The 26,644-nt window shown below is 34.4% G+C and overlaps 1 protein-coding gene across 4 annotated transcripts in view; it reads left to right on the forward strand.

Moving 5' to 3' along the window:
- Window positions 1–26,644, forward strand: part of LOC150109062 (CCR4-NOT transcription complex subunit 3-like) — a 436,445-nt gene that overhangs the window by 397,961 nt on the left and 11,840 nt on the right. For all 4 annotated transcript variants that reach the window (XM_090405199.1, XM_090405207.1, XM_090405214.1 and 1 more), the window contains one exon: window positions 9,180–9,305. In XM_090405199.1, coding sequence (XP_090261325.1) covers window positions 9,180–9,305 — 126 coding nt within the window. The remainder of the gene's footprint in view (window positions 1–9,179; window positions 9,306–26,644) is intronic.

The following is a 26,644-nucleotide window of genomic DNA, read 5'->3' on the forward strand; positions in this document are numbered from 1 at the left end:
TATTATTATATGACACCTCCAGGGAGTCCAAAGACTCATTGAGGGAGAGTGTGCCAACAGCATCGAACGATTAATCCCTTCCAACTACTAACCGCACTCAAACTTGCTTAACTTTTTTCGTGAGCCATTAGTAGCAGAGGCTGACCAATTGACCAACATTAACTGCCCATAGTGGACATTCCAGATCATTCATCAAGAATCCCACACATTTTCTTAAAAAAATCAAGGCTGTTCAAATGCAAGAATCATATGCTAGTCAGTTTTGACATTGTGACTCTGTTTACCAAAATTCTGTTATCTGATACAATTAGTTTACTATATAATGATATCCCCTTCTGGTGTCCAGGATTTTTGAATTTGTTATACAGTCAGGATATTTCAGCTGGAAAAACAAGATCTATAAACAGACTGAAAACACATCCATGGGTAGCTCTGTCTCCACCTTTGGCAAACTATTTTTTGAACCATCTGGAAGATACCTTGTTCGTTCTCATCGATTCATCTCCAATCCTCTCTTTGGTTTTGTTACTGTTTGTCCTCATTCTAAAAATGAACTTACCTCTTTCCCACATCTGATCAGTAGCCTTCACCTATGCATTCAGTTCACCATGGAAAAAAGAAAATGCTGGTAGTTTACCATTCTTGGACATCCTTCTTACTTGCACAGTTTCTGGTACTTTGTCAACCAGTTGTTATTGGAAACCTACCTTTATTGGCAGATACATTTGTAAAAAATAAGTTGTAATTTCTAATTATGAATCTTTTTACAGTTGTTTCTCTATGTTAGTAATTTTTTATCTTTAGTTTTGTTATCACATAAAATTAGGACTTGCGATGTGTCCGATAAGAAATTGATATCTGTGTAAAGAAATAATGTAAAATATTTGAGATGAATTGTACTTACTAGATCCTGATAGTTGTAATATTTTCACCAGTTCTTTAAGTAATTCCTAATTGTTAAGCATATTGTGATATCTGTTGTTCATTGTAAAGACATTCTCTTTTTGCAAACAATGACAGCATGTCAGCATTTACTAACTTCCTGCTTAGTTGAGAAGTGCATGTGCTCACCAAGGATATTTATGGGTGATTGACAACTGACAGAAAACGTTGGGTACCAAGGATGCAGAGGAAACAAGGGAGGAGAGGGGGGGGGGAGTTGTATGAGAATGCAGACTAGAGAATTTGTTATGGGAAGTTTTTTGGAAAATTTACTGTCAGATTATTACTATTATTACGGACAACTCCAGGGAGTCATTAGACTCATCGAGGGAGGCCCAAATCATATTCATCACTACTATTTGACATTCATACAGTATCTATCATACCTCGCCTTAAACTCATTCACTGTCACAGCATCCACCACAGACTCAGGGAGCGCATTCCACTCATTCACTACTCTAAAAGTAAAGAACCCAGCTCTAACACCTTTACTAACCACACTTTTGCCCAGTTTCCATGGATGCCCCCTAGTCCTCCCACAACCAGCCCTGTTCTCAAAAATATCTTCTGAATTAATTTTATAGAAACCCTTCAGTAATTTGAATGTCTCAATCATATCTCCCCTCCTCCGCCTATCAACCAATTTTTGCAACCCACAAATCCTCAACCTGTTCTCATACGGTTCATTCCACAGACCTGCTATCATCTTGGTCACTCGCCTCTGGATCCTCTCCACCTCCTCCCCATCAAGAAGAAACCTAGGTGACCAAATCTGAGCACAGTAGTCTAGATGGGGTCTTATCAAGGCTCGATAGAGAGGAACAATAACCTGCTTGTCTCTGCTTGTCAACGTATTCTTCAGCAACCAAGTGATTTGATGAGCTGTTTTGGTCACTTTTGCAATGTGTCCCCTAAATTTCAATTCCTTATCTACCAACACTCCTAAATCTCGTGCCTCATCAATTTCCTGGAGCAGGGTTCCACCAATGCAGTAAACTGCCGCCAATCTTTTCACCCCAAAATGCATAACCTTACATTTTGCCACATTAAACTGACATCCATTCTCCTTAGCCCAGACCTCCAATCTATCCAAATCATCCTGCAAAATTTTGACATCATCTGCATTCACTATTGCCCTACCCAACTTCGCATCATCCGCAAACAAATGAACTGTTCCTCTCAGATCATTTCCTATATCATTTATGAACAAATTAAACAGCAGTGGTCCAAGAACAGATCCTTGTGGCACACCACTAGTCACAGGCCGTCTTGTGGACTCTACCGAGTAAACCACTCTCTGATATCTCTCCGTCAACCACCCTCCTATCCATCTCACCAACCCTATGTCCATTCCCATATGCTGCAATTTACTGATTAGAATTCCATGTGGAATCCTGTCAAAGGCCTTGGCAAGGTCCAGTAGAATCACCGTAAACCCATTACCCTTATCCAGTTCAGCCGTCACTGTGTTATAATACGTGAGCAAGTTACTGAGGCATGACCTACCCTTCACAAAACCATGCTGTCCCCAATACAGTATCCCATTTTCTTCTATCCAATCTTGTATTTTCCTCTTGACTATTTTCTCTAAGACCTTGACAATGATTCCTGATATGCTAATCGGTCGGTAATTTACAACAGCAGTGTTGGAACCACCTTTATGCAGTGGAACTATTTTCCCCTCTTTCCACCCGCTCGGGACTAACCCAGACCCGAGACTCAAATTAAACAAAATGGTCAAGGGTACTGACAATTCTTTAGCTGCTTCTCGTTCAACACGAGCTGGTATACCATCCAATTCCACAGACGTATTGACATTGAGGTTATGCAATAGACTACTCACCTCCACTTCATTAACCACAATTCCCGTGTAATCTACTGGTTTATTCGTTTCTGCAATGTCACCACCTGGATGATATACTTTTGCAAAGTGCTCACTCAGTAACTCAACTATCTCAACTGATTCAGTTACCTCCCTACCATCGGCATTCTTTAAAATCAATCTGCCATGTACATTTTTCCTTTTACTTGCTACATATCTAAAAAACTGTTTAGGATTCTCTTTAGCCTGCATGGCCAATGTTCTTTCGTAATCCTTTTTTGCTTTTCTTACCACACTCGTCACCCTTCTGGCCTGCGCTTTATACCGTTCATGTGCCTGCCGGTCACCCTTCTCCTTAAATTCCCTCCATAGTTGTTTCTTTTTTTGCAACTCAAGCTTAATGGTGTTATTCATCCATTTAACCCCTACTTGATTTATTATTCGGACTCTAGGTATACAGTCAGCCATTGCTTCATGCAAGCACTTCTTAACTACCTTCCATGGCACTGAACCAATCAAACTCCTAAGCTTGTCATACTTTCCAGCCCGATAATTCCACATGTACCCTGTCTTAATTGAAAATTCTACACCTTTAGCCACCTCCCAAGTTAAGACCCTATGATCACTCTCACCGATTGGTGGCAATGTGGTCATATTTGTTACAGCCAAATCCTCAGATGTAATTACTAGGTCAAGCACTCTCTGACCCCTTGTATTTTCCATTACATGCTGTCGCAGATAGTTATCCCTTAATAACCGCATAAAATCCAGTTCCTTCCTCCCGTGTGTCCTCTCCTCACTCCAATCAATGCGACCATAGTTGAAATCTCCCATAATAATCACCCTCCTTCCACCCATTTCTTCTATTTGCTTGTGCATACTGTCACCACCATCTTTTCCATCACCTGGTCTATAGCAGCACCCAATTGTATATTTAGTTCTGCTAGCCACAATCTCGCACCAAATGGCCTCAAATGTGCTCTTTTCTCTATCCTGCAATTCAACTTCTATTCTCCTTGGCTGGAGCTCATCAGCTATCATCAACAATACTCCTCCCCCCATTTTATTCTCTCTGTCATTCCTGAACGCACTATACCCATCACATTCAATCCCACTAGTTATATCATCTACAGTCAGCCATGTTTCACTAATACCTATAACCTGTGGTCTAGAAGTGCCAACCATGGCCAAAAACTCTTCCTTCTTGTTCCTAATACTCCTAGTATTAGTGTACATGAATTTAAGACCCCCATTAGCCCCAACCCTACCTTGATGCCTTATATTAACTATCCCATTCAGATTTGTTGTCCTTATTTGCTCTGGCATATTATATTCATTCTTACATTCAACTGCCTCCATAAGGACTGTATCTCTACTCCCCCCCCCCCAACAAATCTAGTTTCCCTGAATTTGCACATCCACTACATTCAGCAACACTTTCTCAAGTCTTCTTACACCGTAACCATTCAAATGCAAGCCATCCATCTTATATAGATCCTTTCGCCCATCAAACTCACTCCACACAACCACAAATTCCACACCACTCGTCATACATAACCCACGCATAAAGTCATTTGCAATTATAGCCCTCCTTTTAAACATTTCACTGTCATACCGTGGCAAAAGACTAATCATTCTAACTCTCTCACTCTTTTCTTTTGCTACCTCAAACAATTCATTCAGGTCTTCTATCATTTCCATTTTATCTCCTTTCAAATCATTCGTACCTGCCACAACAATCATTTCTTTCACTCTTTCCTTTTGCTCTCTAATAGACGCAGTTACGTCCTTTATGGTCGCACCAGGTTGGTACGATTTTGTCACATCCTCTACTAACACACCTTGTACTAATGAGTCTCCATACAGCACTCTATCCTTCATTTTTTTCATGTTCACATTCATACGTCTATTTTTCCTGTCATACCTTTTATTATTGGTTGGTTCATTCAGTCTACTTTTGTTCATGCACTCTAGCTGCTGTTTTGCTCTTTCTATCGCACTATTCAACAACGCGATCTCACTCAATGCATCTATCTCATCTTTTTTGTTCTCTGAGAAACCATTTATACTATCATTCACACTTTCTACATTCACACTCTCACAATTTTCATGTACAACCTTGCCGTTTCTTGTCATATCCCTATTTCCTTCATTCTGAAGGTTGACAAAAATATCACGCTCACGATCCGAAATACTTCAATTCCGCATTCTCCCTACATTTTCTACACACATTCAATCCTTTATTATCATCTAACCACACTCCGACCGCACTCCGCAAAGCGTACATTTCACAGCTAGTACACTGACTCATTTCTTTTATGCTACCGTTCTTTGATAACGATGGCGAACCTTCATTACTGGCCGCCATTTTCCTTCGCACAGGTGCCATACTTATCTGTAACGTGTTTTGTCAAATTATACGTTATAACACACCAAAAATAGGCGCACTAAAATACGCAAAATACGCACAAAAATACACTACACAATACTAAGTAATTTGTATCGATAACTGAAAATGATACTTATCTTATCTGGAGCTTGCACGAACACTACACATTACGAATTCATCTAGTGGCGACTTCCCGACATAGATTATGTTATAAAACACTTTAGTACACTAACCACGCTAATAAAGCTCCAATAATATACCAAAATTAAACACTTAAGTCCATTAAATTGAATCCAAAACACCAATAAATCAACAAAAAACAAATCTCTCAGGAGCTCTCCGATAGCACGTTCGTTCACACCGATTATTATATTAGAGGATTCCAAAAAGGGAACCTTAGCAAGGTGAATCTTTTGACTGGAAAAGTGGAACTGACAACAATTGAATTATAGTAAATAAAAGGAGATATTAAATAGACATTTTATTTCAATGTTCAAAGAAATGCAAAACAAAGTTTTGTCTTCTGTCTCAAGGAAGACAGGGGTATTAATTATTTTATTGGAACAACTAATGTAATTAGAGAAATCTGAAACTGTAAAGTGGTTTTAATGAAACAGTAAGGATGAATGGAACAATATATGTTAAATAAGGAAACATTGCATAGGCTCATGGATGGTAAGAAGTTTTATATTTTGAGAATAGACCTAATAAAGAACTGACTCTAATGAACATTTCTTGTTTGTAGGAATTTGTTATGAAAAACTAAATGTTTACTCTAGTAGACTGATTAAATACTACATATTAAACCAATATTAGAATGAGTCGGTAAGGAAAAGAGAGAGAATGTCTTTAACTTCTAACGATAAAGAGATCTCAAAAGTATAGTTTCAGTTTAGGCCTTTGGTGTAAATAGTGTTGCAGTATTTATAGATATTAATTTAATTATATTATCATGTATATAGTTTTTATTTAGTTTCATTAAATATATACATATATTTTATGTGGTCATTGAGTCAATCATTTCCCAGATTTTAAAAGGAATGAATTAAGTCATTGCACCAGTCGATTGAACACTTGTAAATCTACTTAATACTCAGTATAAAAACAGTCTTTTACACAGAACATAAATGGTGCAGCCAGTATGAATTTTAATAACTGGCGCAGCTGACAAGAAATACGTTCATCGAAAGTTTGCTCATCACACCTTGCAAAAAATTAGTGTTATCAAGTCATTAATTAATAGAGCACATAATGTGGGCCCTTCTCCCTCTAGCTTACAACTTCTCACTATTAAAACCTCTTTAATGGAATTAAATGGTTACAAACCTCATCAAATCTAACAGATAATCGACGCTACATTCCAACACTGGAAGATTCTTCAAGAGATCGCAGTGTTCCAATCCCTTATATTTATGGTATCCCTGAACCTATTGGTATAATTTCAAAGACATATGACCTTAATCCCACATTTTCCTATCATCAAAATTTCTCATCTGTTATCATACAAAAACAAACTGTGATCTCTGTCTTTAGCTGGTATTTACCAGATTCCTTGTGAATGTAATTTGACATATTTTAGGCAGGCAGTCTGTTCTATGAAAAAAAGAATTAATGATCATAACTACTACATTGAATTCATGAAAACTTAAAGGTCTGATCTGGCACAGCATAGTATTGACACCAAATACAGTATCCTAGGATGAAGCTCATCTTCTATATAGAAGCAGTTTTAAATATGAATACTTTTCAAAAAAAATTGCAAAGCCCTTTTACATCAGCCTAATCTGAATTGGAATGATTCTCTCTCTCCCCAAGAAGTTTGAGAGATTCTCATTTTATGGAAACATCAAAAATAGTTTTAATATTATTTATTAATATTAATTTCTAGCATGCATAACTGTTTTTAATCTTGTTGTTTACATATGCTTATGATCTACTGTTATATTCAGTATGAAATATTTGGACTTTCATTAAAGTTTTATTACTGTGGTTATCGTGTAATTTTGTTGTTTTATAGTTATACCACTGGTACCTTTAAAGGTTAAAACAAATATAAAGTTCATTTTTTACTGCTAGGTTTGAAATTATGTAGAACTGCCTTCAGTAGTCACAGAAGTGATTTTATACACTTAAAGAATTATGTAACTTATAGCTGGAAGATAGAATAATTAAATATTGATGTATAAATATTTAACACTGAATTCAGTAGTTTTTCTAATTTAGCACTATTGAACGTCGCTGTATTTTTTATTATATTATTTGTGTAAAAATGTGGATGTAAAAATAATAATAATGATGAAGATGTTAAAAAAATGAAAAAGGGGCAAAGAAAGACCAGAATGAATGAATTATATACAAGTTGTCCAGTCCACATATAATTATCTTTTGTATATTCATTTTTCCAGTGAGCTGTTTACTCTCTGACTGACATTAGAGTTGATTTTTTCTCTAACAAATATAAACTGATTGAAATATATTTAGTAGTAGTAATCATGTGCACTGTAAGTTATCAAATTATTCAAATTTATACTTTATAAGTTAATGCTGTGTTAGGCGGATTTGAGTTTCCTGGTGAAAGATTGATAATTATTTATCCCTTGGATGGGCTATCTTGGAAGCATAGAGAGGACAAGTGAACTAGTTCATTATTTGAGTTCCAGATAGAGGTTTGAGTAATGGAGCTTGTTATATACAGTTTATATTTCCAAAACCCTGGCTAAGTTTCTTATAAAGAACATCTCCACCCTGCAGCCAGACTATACATCTACTATATCCCTACACTGCACCAAATATACAACAGATGGACTTGGCTCTCTCTCTCCTAATATAGTACAAAATGAGAACTGTCTACAAACTTCCAAAACTTTCCACTTTCCTGAGACAAACAGAGACTCCCAAGATTCTCTCCCCTTCCCAGATGTCTACTGCAGTATTTCCTATTAATGTGAGACCCAGTTTTTGAACAAACAGGATAGACCACCACTTTGGCGAGAAGAAAAGAGCGTAAAAAATATATTCAGTATGAGCATTCTCAAGGCGGACTAGCACAACATGCCTTAGATAAAGACCATTTCATTAGGTTGAAAAAAGCTAGGCTAAAGCACATGTCCCAATTTAAATGATAGATTTTTTCCTGGATGTGGCTGAAGTTCTACAGAATCCAATTAACTGCAGTAATACTGATGGTGAAACTACAAAAAAAAAAAAATTTTGGTGTGCACCGTTCTATCCTTCCATCAGTAATTGCACATAATCACTGCAAAATTCATGCGGTTAGCCTAGTGGCTGTGCGCTTCGCAACCATATGACTGAGAAGGAGTGTCCCAGGTTTGATTCCCGTCGAAGATATGAGGAATTTGAGGATCTTCCTCAGCCATAGCCAAGTTAGCTGGTCTTGGGCGCAGGCAGTATGGTTTTTTCTGCCAGTTTATCTGGCATTTTTTATCCCACAAGCAGGCAAACCAGCCCCATGAACACACACGGATCTACAGCCATAAATACTTAACCCCCCCCCCATGTGGGGGCTCCACTCACCCCAATAGGGACGGGGGAGAAAAAGGGAAGAAACTCCATACGAATAAATAAATAAATAAATAAATAAATAAATCACTGCAAACAGTACTCTCCATGCATGTGACTGTTCTTGTTCTCAGTCATTTCATTCTTGGCCTTTATTGAGTGTTTCTTTAAAGTACCTTTCATAATGCTAGCCTGAGATATTGAAACATTGTTATGTAAGTAATTAATTTATTGTCACTCCGTATTCTTTTTTGTTAGGTTCAATGGCCTATCATGAACAACTAACTTGGCATCTTAGAATCCTTATTACTGTTAGTGATAGGATGATTAATCTTGTCTACATTGTCTGCTAAATCTAAATTAAGTTTGAAATACCAAACAGAACATTCCACATTCTTTTCTTCAGAAAAAAATTTATCAACAAAATATATTTGTGCCATGTTAAGTCCTTGTGTATTTAATAAATATTACTAATATGTGAGGCTTACAATAATGTTTTTCCTCTAGGGCACAAAAGCACAGTATTTAGCAGCAAAAGCACTTAAAAAGCAGTCCTGGAGATTTCACACTAAATATATGATGTGGTTTCAAAGGCATGAAGAACCAAAAACAATCACCGATGAATATGAACAGGTAAAAATTCCCCTCCAACAGTCTCTTTCTTCAGTAATTGGAAACTTATTACTTAGAATATATTTGAATATTAAAAGTCAGATAAAAAAAAAAAACATGAGTAATTCATCCCTTTTATCAAAAAATAGTAATTTTAAATTCAATCTGTCAAAAAAGAAGAGTAAACTACAAAATAATAGTATATCTGTTAAAAGCATGGAAACAAATCACAACATATGTTATGTTGTGATTTGTTATGATTTGTTTCAGATCACAACATCTCAGAATGCAAGGCAACTTAAATCTGTCTGTGTAATGCACCATGACAAAAATATAGCCAGCCATTTTTTTCCCACTTGAAAGAATTAATTACCTGATTTCTTTTGGCAAAGGATTTCAAAAAATCTGTAAATCAGTGCATGCAAAATATAATTAGATAATAATGTCTTTAAATAAATAATTACTAACTATGGAATAACTTATGTGAAACTTTGTTTTTCTTTGGCTTAAAATAAGTGCATTTTCAGTATAGAGTAATTAAAAAAGTAGACGTGATAACTGGCTGATGATTTCATTGCTGAAATCATCAGCTGTTCAAATGTGATAGGACATAGTCTAAAACAGGTGCTTCCCAAACTTATGGGTGTAAAGCCCCCTTTTTTGAAAAATTAAAATATTTCACGGCCCCCATCGAAAACAAAATCATAATACAGACATATATTATAAATTTTATTGTATTTATACTCAATACAATTTATATTCAAGATTTTGCGTTTGTAGCTTTTTTGTGCTTCTTATCAATAGCTTTGAAATGAAACTTACAGGGTGTTCGGGATAAATTTGACAGTTTCGTAAGGAAAAAGAAAATCTTCTTTGTATCTATTAAATTTAATGAATTGACAAAAAAACATTACAGGCAGAGTTAATTACAATACTATCAACAAGATTTACTCAAAATAACCACCATTAGCATCGATCACAGCTTCAATTCTGCTTCGGAACCTCGAACAAGCTGATGCTACAGTCTCCCTGGGAAGGGCCGCAAAAACTGTTTTAATTTTATCCATTAACTGGGCTTTTGTATTACTGGAAGTGCGATTGGTGTCTTTTTCAACTGCGCCCCATACAAAATAATCCATGGGGTTAAGGTCTGGGGAGTTTGGAGGCCAAACATTTGGACTGGTGAAGTCGTAGAAATTTTCAGACAACCATTTTTGACTTTTCCCAGAGGTGTGGCAAGGGGCCGAATCCTGCTACCATACATACGGCCTACCATTGGCTACCCTTGTTATCCAGGGCTTGACTACAGTTAGCAACTCCACGAACAAAGCCCGAATTCCAATGCCAGGGTTCTTCAACACCTGTTCCTGCAGATTTGCAAGGAATTCTGCTGTACGAACGCAATCAGATCGTCTGCTAGGGATCTTTCTTCTTGCTACATCCTCGTAGTCACCATTGCAAGTCTCTAGTTCATGCCTGATTGTTTTTACTGTATTCAGGGAGCATTGGGCAGCAGTCGTAATATCCTTATTTTGATGGCGGGCACGAATCATCATGATACAAGTTATTCTCTTCCATGATTCAGGTGGGTTCCAGCTATCCATCCTTTCTGACATCTTGTATATGAATGAAGAAGGGTCCAAACTTTTAAATGAAGAGAAGTGTGTGTTAATACATGTAACTTACGGAAAAATATAATTAATTATAAATATGTCAAATTTATCCTGAACACCCTGTATATGAATAAGCATATATTTACTGATATTCATTTAGCGCCAAAATACACAGGAAGCAAAATTAATGAACCAACATCAATGTGTGATTTTTTTCCATTAAAATATAAAAAATAATAAATAATAAAAATTAAATACATTTCTTTTAAGATAAAAAAAAACTACTTAGTCTTAAAACATTTTAAATTTGTTTTAATGATTTCACCCCCCCCCCCAAGGGGGCCACGGCCCACAGTTTGGGAGGTGCTGGTTTAAAATATTAGATAGATTGTGAATTTTGGGATGGGGAAGGGGGAAACTGTTGACTACTGAATTTATAGAGAGCTTTTTTCATAGGAGGGATAACTTACACAATTATTTCTGTTCAGATTTTGATGGTGAAGCAAAGTTTCTCAAATTTCCTTATGTAAATATTCTGTGAAGTAACTACTTTTGTGAAGGACCTTAATCTTTTCCAAAGGACATGATGTTTGGTGGAGATAGCATTTTCTGCTGGTCTAGCGCTTTGGATTTAATGTAATTCATATGTTCATCATGACAAACAACTGCCTGGCTAAGTTTAGCCAAAGTATAATAGCCCACATTATCATGGAATTTAATAATAGACTAAAGGGCAGAAATTTATCCTTCACAGAGCTTTTAAAAAAAAAAAAAAAAAAAAAAAATCAATTTTGCTTATTATGATTCAGGCCTCCATAGAATCACAAGACACATATCATAAGAGGCCCACCCTAGTAATGTGGCTATTCTTTTAGAAACATCTTTAGCATAAGGAATGGTAGCATGATAGACCACTTCTTTGGAGGTAGGTGATAAGAAAAATCCTATAGGTATTAACAATTTAATTGATATATGATCATTGAAATCCTTAGCAAATGAGGTGGACTTAATTTTGTGAGATGGCAGCACTTCAGTAGAGCACAGAGTAAACTTGATACACAAGTCTTAATAGTGCCAGATTTCTGACAAGGATGGTGATGTGAAAGAACGTGAATGTGAAGCTCGGTGTTGGGTTTCTTTCTGAAGAAATGAAGACTACCATCTGGCTGACAAAGAAGGTGGTCTAAGAAAGGCATTCCAGTGATTTTATTTCAAGAGTGAACTGGATCACTCTTTGTGCTTTACTAAAATGCTGCTCTCTCTCTCAAGAAATATGTTAAGATCCCATTCCTTCCTTGCTAATGGCTTCAATGAATCTTATGTCAACAAAGCCATTAATAGCAATAGGTTTCTTTGTCACCTCACCAGAAGTGGCCAATCATGTTATTCCTTAAATTGCTTAGATTTAATGTGTCTTTGTGTATCTTTTGGCCCTGTTGAGATTTCTGCCTTTTTTGGAGCTCTGCAAAAGATGAACTTCTGCCTTTAGCCCACCCTGTGGAGTGTATCAAATTCCCTGCCAGTGTGAGTTATCATACTTTTGCCATACTGGTAGATCAGCAGCTATTTGTCATGATGAACATATTGGTTAGATTAAATTCCATGAGCTAGAACAGTCTGGACCAGCAGATCTTGCTGTCTCCACTAAACATTGCACACATCCTTTGGAAAAAAAAATGAAGGGCCTTCACAAAAGCAGTTTATACAATGCAAGTCATGAAACCTTACTTCATCATCCAAATCTGAACAGAAATGATGATCTATAGTTATTCATTCTATGGGAAATAGTTCTTCTCCACATATTCTGCAGTCAGTAGTTTTTTGAACATTAATAATTTCTCTTGTTTCGATTTGTGTAGTTAGGACCTTAACATACCTCGCGCCATGCCATTCTGTCACATCATGTATGAATAGTTCACGTTTTTCATTGTTGTCTTTCAGTTACCTCCTCTACTTGTTTAATATGAAAGTCAAACTTAACATTCTGTAGATACTAGATCGAAAATTTTATGCGAAATAAAAAGTTTCATGTCAGTCATTTCATAGTAATTATTTAATTATTCTGGTTTTCATCATGTTAGCGCATTTAAATTCTTATCAGATTTCCTTAAAACTTAGTTTAAACCTGATGCATCATAGCTGTCTGACTCTTGGATCAATGTCTAGTAATCTTATGGACTGCTAGAGCCTTCTCTCATTACACTATGCCAACTAACTGTCTCGGAGAGGAGAATCTAGAAAAGAATATGAGAAGTGTATTTATACTGACAAGTTTCAGTTAGAATTTTGTTATACCTGTAATAAATTTGAACTTCTTGAATGGACATTGCACAGGGTTCTGAAGTGCTTTCAAAGCGTTGATTTTTTATTAACAGAAATAATGCAAGTATAATTTTTGAATAAAGAATAGGAAAAATATGTGTAATACATCTAGGATGGGTTTGAAAGTGTACGTAAATAAAAAGAAATATAGTGCAAGACAAGGTTGTGAACCAAACTAGGAATATAGTCTGTAATACTACTAGCTTAATTATAACAATAACTTGTCTATAACAGTCACAGCTGCGATGGCAACTAAATTATTTAAATAGATGTTAGTTATTTCCACAAACTAAAAACTAATTTCATTAGCAGTGCAGAATTTTCATATTAAGGATTAAATCTTTTAAATGCAGTTATTTCAAATACCGATATTGTAAGTGATAATTTGGAGCGTAGAGTGGTTTAATTTGGGGTTCAGCGTAAGCTCTTTTGTAGCTCGGCATATATATATATATATATATATATATATATATATATCCACCCTTTAACTCAGCCTGTGCCATTTGCTCTCCACTACTTCAGGAGTAACTTCAGGAATATATCATCTCTAATTTCATCTTTTAAGTATTGTAGTGAAGTCACTTTTGATGTGCACACTTGATTCTCATTTTAATGAAATTGCTCGCTATAACAAACTACTGAAAAAATGCTGATCAAAGCTCCAAAGGCACACTACTATCATAAAATCAATTTGCTGTAGCAAATTTTTCGCTATAAGAAACTGTATCTGTGATGTATAATGAAAATCAGCTACACATTTGATCATCCACATAATTTCATAGGGATTATGAGATAGCCAGGAGATGGATATCAAGAGGTATTCTCTCCATCCTATTTCCAATATTGCCAGTGGCTTTAAATTCATTATACCTCAAGTGGATAAGCCTGATAGATGTGGCTGAACCTTGTTTCAGAAATTGCTCACTCGAATTTTGTACTCCATAAAATGTAGTGAGGGTTTGTTTTGTTAACTGTCATCAATCTTGACACCTGCTAGTTAAAATGGGATGGTCCTGCCTGTCAAAACTCTTAGTAGGGATGCTTGGTTAACTATTTAATTTGAAAAGTATTTTCTTTCAAAATACCAGCATTCTTTAATAGAAATGCCATATAGTTAATAACTGTATTTGTATGTATCAAACATAAGGGCATACATAAGCTCATGTATTAATACCTTTGCACTGACTACTTTCTGGCTACTTATGTGGCTTTATGATCAACAAAACATAATCCTGTCCAACATAACATCATTTATATACAAATTGTATGTTTCTTCCATCTATGCAGTGATACAAGGTTACTCCCCCCACCACACACACTTTATGTGAAAGCAAAGCACAAAGAAAATAAATATGGATAATAAAAACGTAAACAGAAATGCTGACATATATTAATTCCCATGATCTGATTATATGTGAGGATTAGACAAGTCAACAGATTTTTCTCATTGGCAGAAAACTAACTTCTTACAGTAATACTGACATGCTTATGGTAGATGATTGAAATTTTGTAACGTGTCATGACATAAAAAAAACCGATGATTTTATCTTAGATTCCTTAAAAAAATAAAAAATCCTTGCTTGTTAAATGTTGGCAGAAATATTGGATCGAATGCAAATGTTAGCAACATAACATTAGTAGGGAAGCAGAAATGTAATGTAGCAATCAAACATATGTTAAGCATCAGTTTGTAGACTATGAGATTAAGGCTGGTTGTGTTTTCCAGTTTCATATGTTTTACTGTAAATATGAATCTGCTACAGTTATGCGAATTTTGCCAGTTTTTGTGTGTGGATAGTTTACAAAATTTTGAATGAACATAATGATCTAGTGCATGACCTGCACCTTTCAAAGGAAGAAGCAGAACTTTCAGGATTTAGGCAACAAAAATGGAATTTGCTATGTAATGCAATCTAAATGATATGAGGATGTCCTTATGTAGAAAAAAAAAGTGAGGAACCATTATTGTTTTTTGGTATGCAGGTTCCCCATTGTGTGTATGTGTCTAGCCTAGACAGAAATGAATTTGAAAAATTGGGAGTTGAGTGTGATAACATAGCATGCTATGTTATCATTTGTGAGATAGCTGTGAATTTGTGAGATAGCTGTTTGAATTCACCAGAAAAATTTGTTAGGTGTGTGAACAGTTCATAGCAAACCAATGTGATCTATAAAAAAAACTTAGTAAAACAATCCTATTATTTGTGTTTTTGTCATTTGGAAGTTTGAGATGAAATTTGGACACTGCATGTTTGCTACAATGCCAAATGCTGTGTAAACCTACAATGGATGAAAGGTAGAAGAGTATACAGTTTATCTTTTTCTTTTCTTTCAAAAGTTAACAGTTTTTTAACTGTAAGCAAAACATAAGAGGATCCATAATATTCCATCTGTAGTGCTTCAGATTTTCCTATTCTTGTTCTACAACTTATACGACAGAATTTGAAATTCCTGGTGATGGAGAGAAAAAATAGCCCTAGAGGGAAGATTGACCAGTATATTCTGATTAAAATGAAGTGAACTTTCTGACCTGAATTTGTTTGTCAAGCAACGTGCAGAACTTTCAGGATTCAGGCTACAAGAATGGAATTCACTGACTGAAGGAACAGTAATATTAACTCTTTCTAAATATCTATTTTATATCTGGAGAAGTAAGAAGTTGTCACTATTTTATGGTGTGTATGTGCAGGTGGACTGATTGAAAATTTGGGAGTTGTAGCACAAACCTGAAAAGTTATTCTTGTAGAAAAGCTTATATGCTGGTTCAACATGATTATTAAATACTTAAGGAATTGACAGTGTATACTAGAAATATATTAAAGTTTGATTTAATTTATATTTCTAGTATACACTGTCAATTCCTTTTAGTATTTAATTATCAAACCTGAAAAGTATAAGCAGTTTATTAATTCTTCTGAATTCAGTTTGGTGACATATTTCCTGCAGTGGGAACAAAAATGCCTTTGATACCTGTAGCTCTTTTCATAAGTAGGGAGAAACTTACAGTTCTATCCTCTAATACTGATTCCATCAAATACAAGGAATACTATTGTTAGATATATGGTGATTTGAAGATTACTGTGTCTTTGTTTGGATTGCTGTTCTCTTTGCTTATGGAATAGCCAGTTAACAGAATGACACTATTGTAAATGCCTGCCTAACAAATGGAAGACTGTTTTCTGGAGAACACTGTTTGCTACTTTTTCACTAGTGAAAGCTGGGCTTAATAAAGATATTCTGTAAAGGCTCTAGACCCCCTCCTCCTCAAAAAAAAAAAAAAAAAAAAAGTTATTTAGAGTAAAACTAATTTTTTACATGAATATTGAGGAAGATATCTTTTTTTTTTTTTCAGTCTGCAAATTAAACTCTGTTAACTTACCACATGAAAATCCTTTAAATTCATAAGCTTCTGTATTCAGTTAGTAGAACTGATCTATAGCCAACATAATTTAGGGAGCTTTGCATCATCACCAAAAATACACTTTTTACATTCTCCCATAAACCTCTTCCCAGACAGCTTGAATGCCACTGATTATGAACAAAGTAAAAGATTTCATAAAAATCGTGGAACAGTGTTTTCAAAGATGGTGGGCTCCTACCTGCCATAGTGGGTGATTGTTACTAATTTAAAATAAAAAAATAAGGGAAAAGTAATATTGTTTATGAAAAGAAGAAGAAGAAAAAGAAATACCTTTTGTGTAATGAATTCAGTCAGAAGAGAATGCCCTTTATTTTATTTCCTTTAAGGGATGCTTAAGGATCAAAGCTGGATAACTTTGAATTCCTTAAAATAACTCTGGATTCCTTAAAAGACTATTTGGAGGAGACCTCCAAACAGTCTTTTAAGGAATGCAGAGAACTGACTGGGGCTTCTGACCTAATGTCCAATCCAATCCTTCTTGTGGTGCACCCTGTTAGTAAGTATCTGCCTACATACTGAATGAATGAGGATGGGCTGACAATTTGAGATTTAGCCAACCAAATTGTGTTCTTATTGGCTTAGACCAAAGTAATAAGATGGAATTTCATGACAGCCAGGGCATTATCTGGCTAAACAAGGCCTGTTGTTTAGTTAGGGGATCAGGGTGAACAGTGAAAAGTCAGCTACTGAAACAACTCAACATCAGCAAGAGTTCTAGATTGGCATCATGAACTTAAGAAGCATTAATGGAAAAGAAATGTAACTCAAAGAAAAATTGGATAAACACTAGATCGACATAAGTATTATCTCCCCCCTCCTCCCCCCCAAAAAGTGCGATCTTTAATCTGGTATGTGGAATTGTGGAATGCTTGGACATTGATTATTAACACTCATGACCAGAGCCTCACAAATACAATTGCAGCTAATTGCCCATGGTAATTATCTGCAAACTGTACAAAGCATTTTTTTTTAATTTAATAAGAAATAACTTACTAAACAAAATCCTTATTTTAAACTTTAAGAAAACACAGAATAATATAATAATCTGCATAATATAAAGGGCCATTCTAAAAACAAAATTAATGTAACAAATATTTTCCAAAAAAAATCAGTGTTATTTTTTACAATTCTTCCTATTCATAATCTTTATGGACTTCTCCTTCTTGGAATGGTTCTCATAGAAAGGAAATTTATACAACACTATTCATGATTGTTGGAACTTCTGTTGACTTATCTTTAAACTAATATTTTGCCTTAGTCACCAAGGCATCTTCATGTATACCAAGAAATATATTGAGCACATGCACATATGTGCACTAGTAAAGGCAAACACAGAATGATTGTAAAAATGAGCTTCTACGGTCCTAACAGGCATCCCTATGGATGCAGTGATGGACACATACTGAAGGCCTAAAGATGGTCTCCCAGATTTTTAGCAGTGTGATGTAGCTGAATTTATTTAAGTTTGGGAAATGTTGTAGTGCTGTTGCAGATTCCAGAAATAGTCTCTCTCTCTCATTTATATCTGTTTCTGTATAGGAGGGAGGCCCCCCCCCATCGGATCACATGATCTGTATCACTTGCATGGTCTGACACCCCAAAACAACTCTGTTATAGATAAAGGACATTTTCTGTGTTCCTTTAGCTAGAGATTGGCAGTTCTTCCCATTTGTTCAATGTATTTAAGCTTACAGCAGCAAGGGGTATTGTAGACCCCCCCCCCCAGATGGGAGAGGATCTTTAGATACCATATATGCTCACCTATTTTTTGGCAATGCCTAAAGGAAGTCTGTATGTTGTTATATGTTTTAAGAAATGGGTAGAATCCAGAAATAATGATCAGGGAAAAGACAGAGTGGCTATAGTATTCACTAAATATGAGGATAATCTTAAAGCCAGGTAATATCAAGTAGTGATGTGTGCAAATATCAGAATGGGGAACAGGACAAACAGACTTATTTGTGCCTATGGTCCCACAGAATGTTCTACTAAGGAAGAAGTGCAGGAATTTGTCAAGGCATTAGAGAAGGCAGCTGACACAAATAAAAAGGAAAAATTGGTTCTTGTTCGAGATCTAAACAGCAGAGTAGAAAATGATTATTAGGCATATTTTGGGAAAATTTGGAGAAAAGAGCAAAGTCAAAAATAAATAATGGTAAGTACCTACTGGATCTGTTTTCAGGACAAAGACATGTTCTGACAAAAAATATACACAAATTCAGATGGAGAGAAGATAAAAGGATCATTGACTATATTATTGTGGATAGCAATATCATCATGATGATTTAGGACATAAGATAATATGCAGGATTTGTTATCTGAAGGGATTACCATTTAGTTTTGAGCAGGAAAAAATTGAATATCATATTGTAAACTGTGTAACAAAGCTTAAAACAAATTAGTGTTTGAGCACCTTTCAGAAGTGAACTGTGGACTCAAATTCCATTCAAGAAAAAATAAATAAATGGTTTCAAAACAAGAACCGGACCTTGGAAATTCATTGGCAGACCTATAAGAAAGCATCTAATTGATTCAGCCAGAAAGACATATAGTGAGTTTATCTTGAAGGATAGAAAATTCAAAATTCCATGGTGGATTCAGGAAGTTAGAGCCATTAAAGGGGAAAAAATAAAGCTTATTGAAAGTTCTAGCAATTAAGTCAGCTTATGCTCTGAAGAGAAAATGGAGAAAAATATAAAAAAGTAAAGCATTACATAAAACTAGCTAAACAAAAGTCATGGGAAGACTTTCACAAGAACATAGAAAATAAATATATGATGAGATGATAAAAGTGACATGAAAACCAAAGATAAAGATATAGATGTCTGGAGTAATTACTTTGAAAAATTGCTAAATGAAACAATCAGTGATAGCATGGTGGTAGAAAACATTCAAGAGGCATGCAATCAAGAGTTCATATCAGTACATAAGGAAGAAAGAAAGTCATCAAAAATATGAAATGTAGAAAGGCAGCTAGAGTAGATGATATTCTATCAGAGAGAAATGCTCAAATATGGAGTCATAAAAGTTTTACAGTGGGTACACTGCATAATTCAGAAAATAAGATTCCAGATGATTGGAGTGGAGTCTTATAGTATCCACCTATAAAAAGGGAAATAAAACAATGTAAGAATTAATGGAATTTCCTTACTGAATAATTCAGTAAACAGTTACTGAATCTGGATCTGTGGTTGTTACTGATTGTTCCTGGTAAGATTTATGATGAGTATGCAAGTATACTTGAAAGAAGTCTAAGAAAAGCTTGGAGAACAAGCTGGGTTAAGGCTAAACAGAGGTTATCAGGATAAAATTTTCACTTTAAGACAAATAGGTGAGAAATCATGGGAATATAACAAGGATCTGCATTTGAGTTTTGTAGGTCTGGTAAAGGCAAGGTACAAAGAGGAATGCTTTTCAAAACACTACAGTTATATGCTGTAAATAAGATGCTATATGAAGCAATAAATAGTCTATACTTGAGTTATAAGTCAGCAGTTAGAATTCAAGGAAGTGCATCATCTCCACTGTTATTTGTCATCTATATAGATCACATTAAATCTTATGTCAAAATTGTAGATGCTAATCTCAGCTCTTTACTTTATGGAAATGATGTTATACACCTAACTAAATCCAATACAAGTCCAGAATTTCCTTTCAAGGGGTGAATAAATGGCATCAATGGCAGCATTCATATTAAAAACAAGGATATTGGGAGAGCACTTGACATTGTTAGCATTCAATAATGCATGAACAGAACTAATCTCAGTGATCACTTAAACAGAATGGTAGAGGAAAGGAGTTTTTTTTTTTGCAAGGAAAGGAAAAAAAAGACCAAGATCTTGGTAGAGTGGCATAGTAAGAAGAATAATATTTGAGTCTTGACATATAACAGATTAATTTGGATGGAAATTTTTGATTGAAAGATAGTAATGATTTAACTTTGTCACATCATGCTTTCATAATATCATATGCCTTTTGAGGGTATGTATATATATATATATATAAGGAATATGATGATGATAATTTGTGTGTGATTCTAAGTTTAACCTCGTTTAAATAATGCCTTATCTTTAATTGAGATGGACATTAATTAAAAATGAAGCAGTAATTTTGTATATTATAAAATAGAAAAAGAACATACTACAGATATTGCATATTGCACATTTTTGATTATTGTTTTTATAATTTTAATTTATAAAAATGTATAATTATAAATTACTGTTTTTTCATGGTGATGAGGATATGCTGTAAAGTGTCCAGAGAAGACTGACCCAGGTGATAACTTGTCTTTGGGATTTGGAGATAGACTGAGGAAATGCAGTTAGCAAAGCCTTATGAATAGGAGGAAGATGGTGGTGGGGGGATAAGATTGAGACATTTAAGTTGGTAATGGGTTGTAACTGGATTAATATTGAAGAAATTTTTCATGGAATGGAAGATGGGGGGGGGGGGTAGAACAAGAGAACATCCCTGGAAGCTGTATAAGGAGGGTGTGAGTAGGTCATGGAGAGCAGTTGGTATGTGGAATGCATTACCTGACATTGTGGTGAATGTGAACACATTGAATTTGTTGAAAGCATGGTTGGATGGGCTCTATGTGTAACACTGAGTACCTCCCACAGTGAATTTTTTGACTCCATGGAGGTCTGGTGTTAATAATAATTGACACACACACACACCTGATTTGGTGAAAAGGAAGAATAAACAAGAAATCTTGTTTTCTGTCTTTGCTATTTCTTTTCACTGCATTAGGTATGCTTATACAAATTTTTGAGCCTACTATGACAGCATTACATGATTAAGTATACATCATTATTATTAATCTCCTATCAAATATTTTACTCCAAATTAATCTATTACTTGTAATCACTTCAGTATTCATATTTGTTTTTCTTTCTTTTTAAATGTTAGATACAACAATACTTCAGTATTGTTGTATCTAACATTTTGTTCTTCTAAGACACTTCTGACTGAATCAATTCATCTAGATCTTGGTGTTCCTCTGGGTCTCTTTCCTGCCATCTTGGCATTAAACACCTGTTTTGCTAACATTTCCTCTCTCATTATGTTTAAGTGACCACACCACCTTAGATTAGCTCTGCTCATGCATTCTTGAATGCTGACAATGTCAAGTTCCTTTAATTATTCTCAGAACTCTCATATCTGTGGTCTGTAGTCTTTGTTCAAGTGCTTTATTTCTAATCCATCTCAGATTCATAACTTAAAATTGGTTTGAACACTGTCTTGTGTACTGCTGAGTTAGTATTTTGGCTATTTTTTTTCTTATTCCATATAAATTTATTCGATGGGTCTCCATCATACCAGCTTTGCTTATTCTGTAGACTCTCAAACAAATCTTAGTTTTGGTCTTTTTATTGCTGATATTCATGCTAAATTTGTTACATTTGTTATTCAGTTTAGTTAGAGAATCCTGCAGACTTGCGCCGGATGTGTTTAGAAGTACATCATTATTTACATAAAGCAGATAGCTAAGTTTGATATCTCCTATTATAATATCAGGTTTAATGCCATTTTCTTTCATAATATGATCCATATGGATACTGAATAAGAGTGGAGATAATGTGCATCATTGTCTTACCTCTGATTTTACATCAAACAATCTTCCTGTATTTCAATTCTAACTGCTGACTTGCAACTTAAATATAGATTATGTATTGCTCTATATAATGTTCCATTTACTCCATATAATTGTAGTGTTTTAAAAAGCCTTTCTCTGGCAACTTGTCATATGCCTTTTCCAGATCTTAAAACTTAAGTATAGAACCTTGCTATATTGCCATGATTTTCAACTATTTCTCCTAAAAGAAAATCTGATCCTGACAACCTCTGTTTGACCTGAATCCAGCTTGTTTTTCTCACAGTTTCTCTCCACAATTTTTCTCAGCCTATTTTCATTTATTATTTTTAAGACTTTCCTATATACTGTTCTTTTCAATGCGATATTTATTTTTATTCTACTTAAAACGAAATGATGGTCATTTTCAATTTCAAATCCTCTGTACACTCTTCTCCAGGTCACAAGTATCCTGAACCGGCATGAAGATATCACTATCAGTAATGACATAGTTCAATGATCCTTTGCTTATTTCTTGCATCTTCAATCCATGTGAATTTGTGTACATCTTTGTTGGAACATAGTGTTAGTAATGACTATATCAATTTGTTTAACAATAATGATTCACAACACAAGAATAATAAGAAAATAATTAATATTTATTTAACTTATTTGCTGGTATTATATCCAGCATCCTCAGAGCACAAAAACAGTTTGTGACAGTACATGAACTGCAACATTTCAGTTGACATTAGGATGAGTTTAAAAAATTGTAATGAGTCATTGGCACCATCTGTTGTTGAATAGAGAGAGTGGGGGAAAAAAGTATTTATTTGATCTTAAAATTACTGTCTCCCTGATTTTGGGTAAATTTATGCAGCCAAAGTTGTTGAGGTTTGGGGAATGTTTTAAAGTTGCTTCTGATTCCAAAAACAATCTCTCTGACTTATAATGACTTCTGTGTAGCACTTGTTTTCTTCCATTTGATCCTGTGTGAAGGAGTGTCCAAGGCATGATCTTCTAGTCCTGACTTGCCATAACGATAGTGCCAGATGTATGTTTTATGTTCTCCTGGGCAGATGTCAACGGTTCTTCTTATTTATCCATCGTAAGCCAGGTCACAAGTGCAGTGCACTTCATAAAGGAAAGAGGATGTGATAAAAGAGAGAGTTCATCCTTATATGAATGGACAAAAGTTTCCAATTTGATATATGGTTTAAACCATAGGTTCCCAAACTTTTTCGGGCCGCCACCCACTTTGCAAGACATAAATTTTGTAACGCCCCCCCCCATTATAACAGTTTTCTGCGTTCAAGCTGTTCGATATTTTTGATGTAAATAGCAACTAATGATACATTACTGCTTATGCTGTTAAATTTTTAAAAAGAAGTGGCCAATATGTGCTTCATCTTGAACACAGTTATTGCTATACCGATTTTGGTGAAACGTAGCCCATATGTAAAGATTGTAAAATGTATGCTCGAATAACATTATACACAGTTTCATACAATGGTTTAAATATGAAAATGTGGAAGACAGTTAAGAGATTGCATTGCATTAGTAAGAATCTTATTGTAATAATTAAAACACCATTAAATATATTACAAAATTGTTTATTTCTAACTTATAAAGCAAAAATAACAAATTAATGTGAAGTTTCATACAGTGGTTTAAATATGAAAATTCGGAATACATATTAAGAGATTGCATTATATTAGTAAGAATCTTATTGTAATAATTAAAACACCATCAAATGTATTAGATGGTTTATTTCGAACTTACAAAGAAAAAATAACAAATTAATGTGAAGGATGAGCCTGGTGCATTTTTAAAAGTTTGTTAATATCAGGTTCAACTTTCTTTAAAAAACAGTCATAAATCACCACGCTCAGTTATATGCAATTGGTTCATTTTCTTAGATAGTAAATTCACTACAGCATTATACCCATGATCAGCCAAATAAGAAGACGGAAATGCAATTAAAAATTTCTGCACTATATTTCCCATAATCCAGGGTATTGATTTTTGAAGCCAGAACTCTTGGTATCCAGTTTTGAATTTTATTTTTAGTTCTTCATTTGTTGTGAGTTCTATGAGTTCCACTTCTAAATTTCATGATCCTGCTGTGCTTATGTGACAAAGGATCTAGAACCCAATTTGGTATATTCATGTTTAGAATATCCTTGAATCGCTCATTGAAATCAGCATGGAGAACCTCCAAGTGTTGGCAGTATGTAAGTAAATCTTCCTTTTTGAGAAACACTGCTGATAAATTTGAAAAGTGGCTATATTCCCCTCAGCCCATATTCCGCTTGAACAGAAGACGTTTCCCTACAAAAGCGGCAATAATGTTTTTTGTTTTAATTAAATTCAATTCATCACCTTGTAGTTGTAGATTGACTTCATTAAATATTTTATAGAGATCTGTCAAATAAGCGATGTCATTTTTGGATGTAATCAGGTTGGCTTGCAATCCATCGTCTCTGTTTTCTAGGAACGCTAGTACTGAATCAAACAAATTGTAAAATCGATTCAGACAAATACCTTTTGAAAGCCAGCGAACTTCTGTGTGAAGCAGCAAATGATTGAAATCTTCATCGTTTTCACTACAAAGTTGGCTAAACAATCTGTCACTCAATGAATAATGTAATGGAGCGACATGTGCAGGCGTTCACTTAAATTTTTTGCAACCAAATGTTGACGATGAACACAATGTATAGTGAGTACATTTGGTACTGCTTGTTTCAAATGCGCTATGAAACCCTTGTGGCACTCTGTCATTGCTGGAGCACCATCAGTAGTAGTAGACAAAATATTACGAATAGGAATGTCTTTCTCTTGAAAAAACTTATTCATGATATTAAACATAGATGCTCCCTTTGTATCCACTTCCAAGTTTTTAGCAAATAATAATTCTTGACAAACTTTTTCTTCTTTTATGAATCGTACGTATGATAAGAGTTGAATGGAATATTGGCATGTCTTCAAATAATCGCACAATGATTTTTCAACATCTTCAGCTATTTTATCGATTCTTCTTTGCACTGAATTATTGCTCAAAGGAATTTTCCTGATGATATCTGATGCTGGCTTATGAAGGACAGTGTTTATTACTTCTTTTACTGCTGGCAAGATTAATTCCTCACCAATTGTGTGTGGTTTTCCTGCTTTTGCGATTAATAATGAAATATTATAAGAAGCTTGTAATCCATCATTATCTTGTTTAGTGGGCAATGTAAAAAGTTTTGATATAGTTAGACGTTTAAAATATTTTTCTTCTAGTACTTGAAAATAGGACAAATCTTTATCCTTTTTGTCAGCATGCATTTTAGTCAAATGCTCTTGTAGCCTAGAAGGCTTTATTGCTTCATTTGAAAACACTTTTTGGCAAATCAAGCACATGGGTAATAACTGGTTCATAGGAGACTAAATAAAACCATATTTCAAATACTCAATACTGTACTGTCGACATTTCTTCTTATATTCAGACATAATGAAGTAATAAAATTTGCAAAAATATTCACAAAATAAAAGATTTAATTTACACTTTGTATGACTCCACTTATCTATCATATTTTCGGCTGATAATTGTTGGCAAAGCACACAAAAAATAATGAAACTTATTCCTAAACCACTGGTATTTATAGATTTGAAATCTAGCCCGAATCGACTTGTTTGCGATACCATCGTACTTGTGTTTTGAACAAGTCACTGCAAGCACCCATATTCCTGTCAAAACATGCTGAATTGAGTGAATTACCTATGTAATAGTTGACCGACATACTACTAGTTAAGGCTCGTCTGCTGCGTGGATAGACTAAAGCTTGTATGGCACAATCAATTTTTACAATAGCAAAAAGTGAATCAATTTTTTATTTTGCACACAAGCACATTTTGTTCGTCCGACCACGACATTGTCTGAATAATTATAAATAATAATTAATAAATAAAATAAGTACACAAGATATAAACAACAAACCTACAAAACATAACCATAGAAAACAGTATAATAATTTTCGAATAATATTTGCTTTCTTTTTTCCCTCTAGTTAGCAATATAAGTTAGTACTAACTAGGCTAACTAAAATTTACGATTTTATTTCTTTCTTGCCATTATTATTTTTACTCGTAATATTAAATTATATAAAATTGGGTTTATTTTTGTACAAATCAATTAGAAAAGTGGTTTTATATATTTTATATATATTTTGAAATGAAATATAACGAATATATTTGCTACTGTAAACATTACCTATTATACACACATATATACATGCTCTATTTTCTCATTGACATAGAAAATTGACATCTATTTCTATCTGACATGGTAAATTTTCAAATGATTAAATAATTGAAATAGAAAATTGATAAAAAAATTGAACGTGTAAGACAGGCATAAGATGAATTAAAATGCAATATTTAAATTTTA

The sequence above is a fragment of the Typopeltis vanoorti genome, chromosome 2, assembly GCF_054136105.1.
Source record: "Typopeltis vanoorti isolate ZY-2024b chromosome 2, IOZ_Tvanoo_1.0, whole genome shotgun sequence".
In the NCBI taxonomy this organism is placed as follows: domain Eukaryota; kingdom Metazoa; phylum Arthropoda; class Arachnida; order Uropygi; family Thelyphonidae; genus Typopeltis; species Typopeltis vanoorti.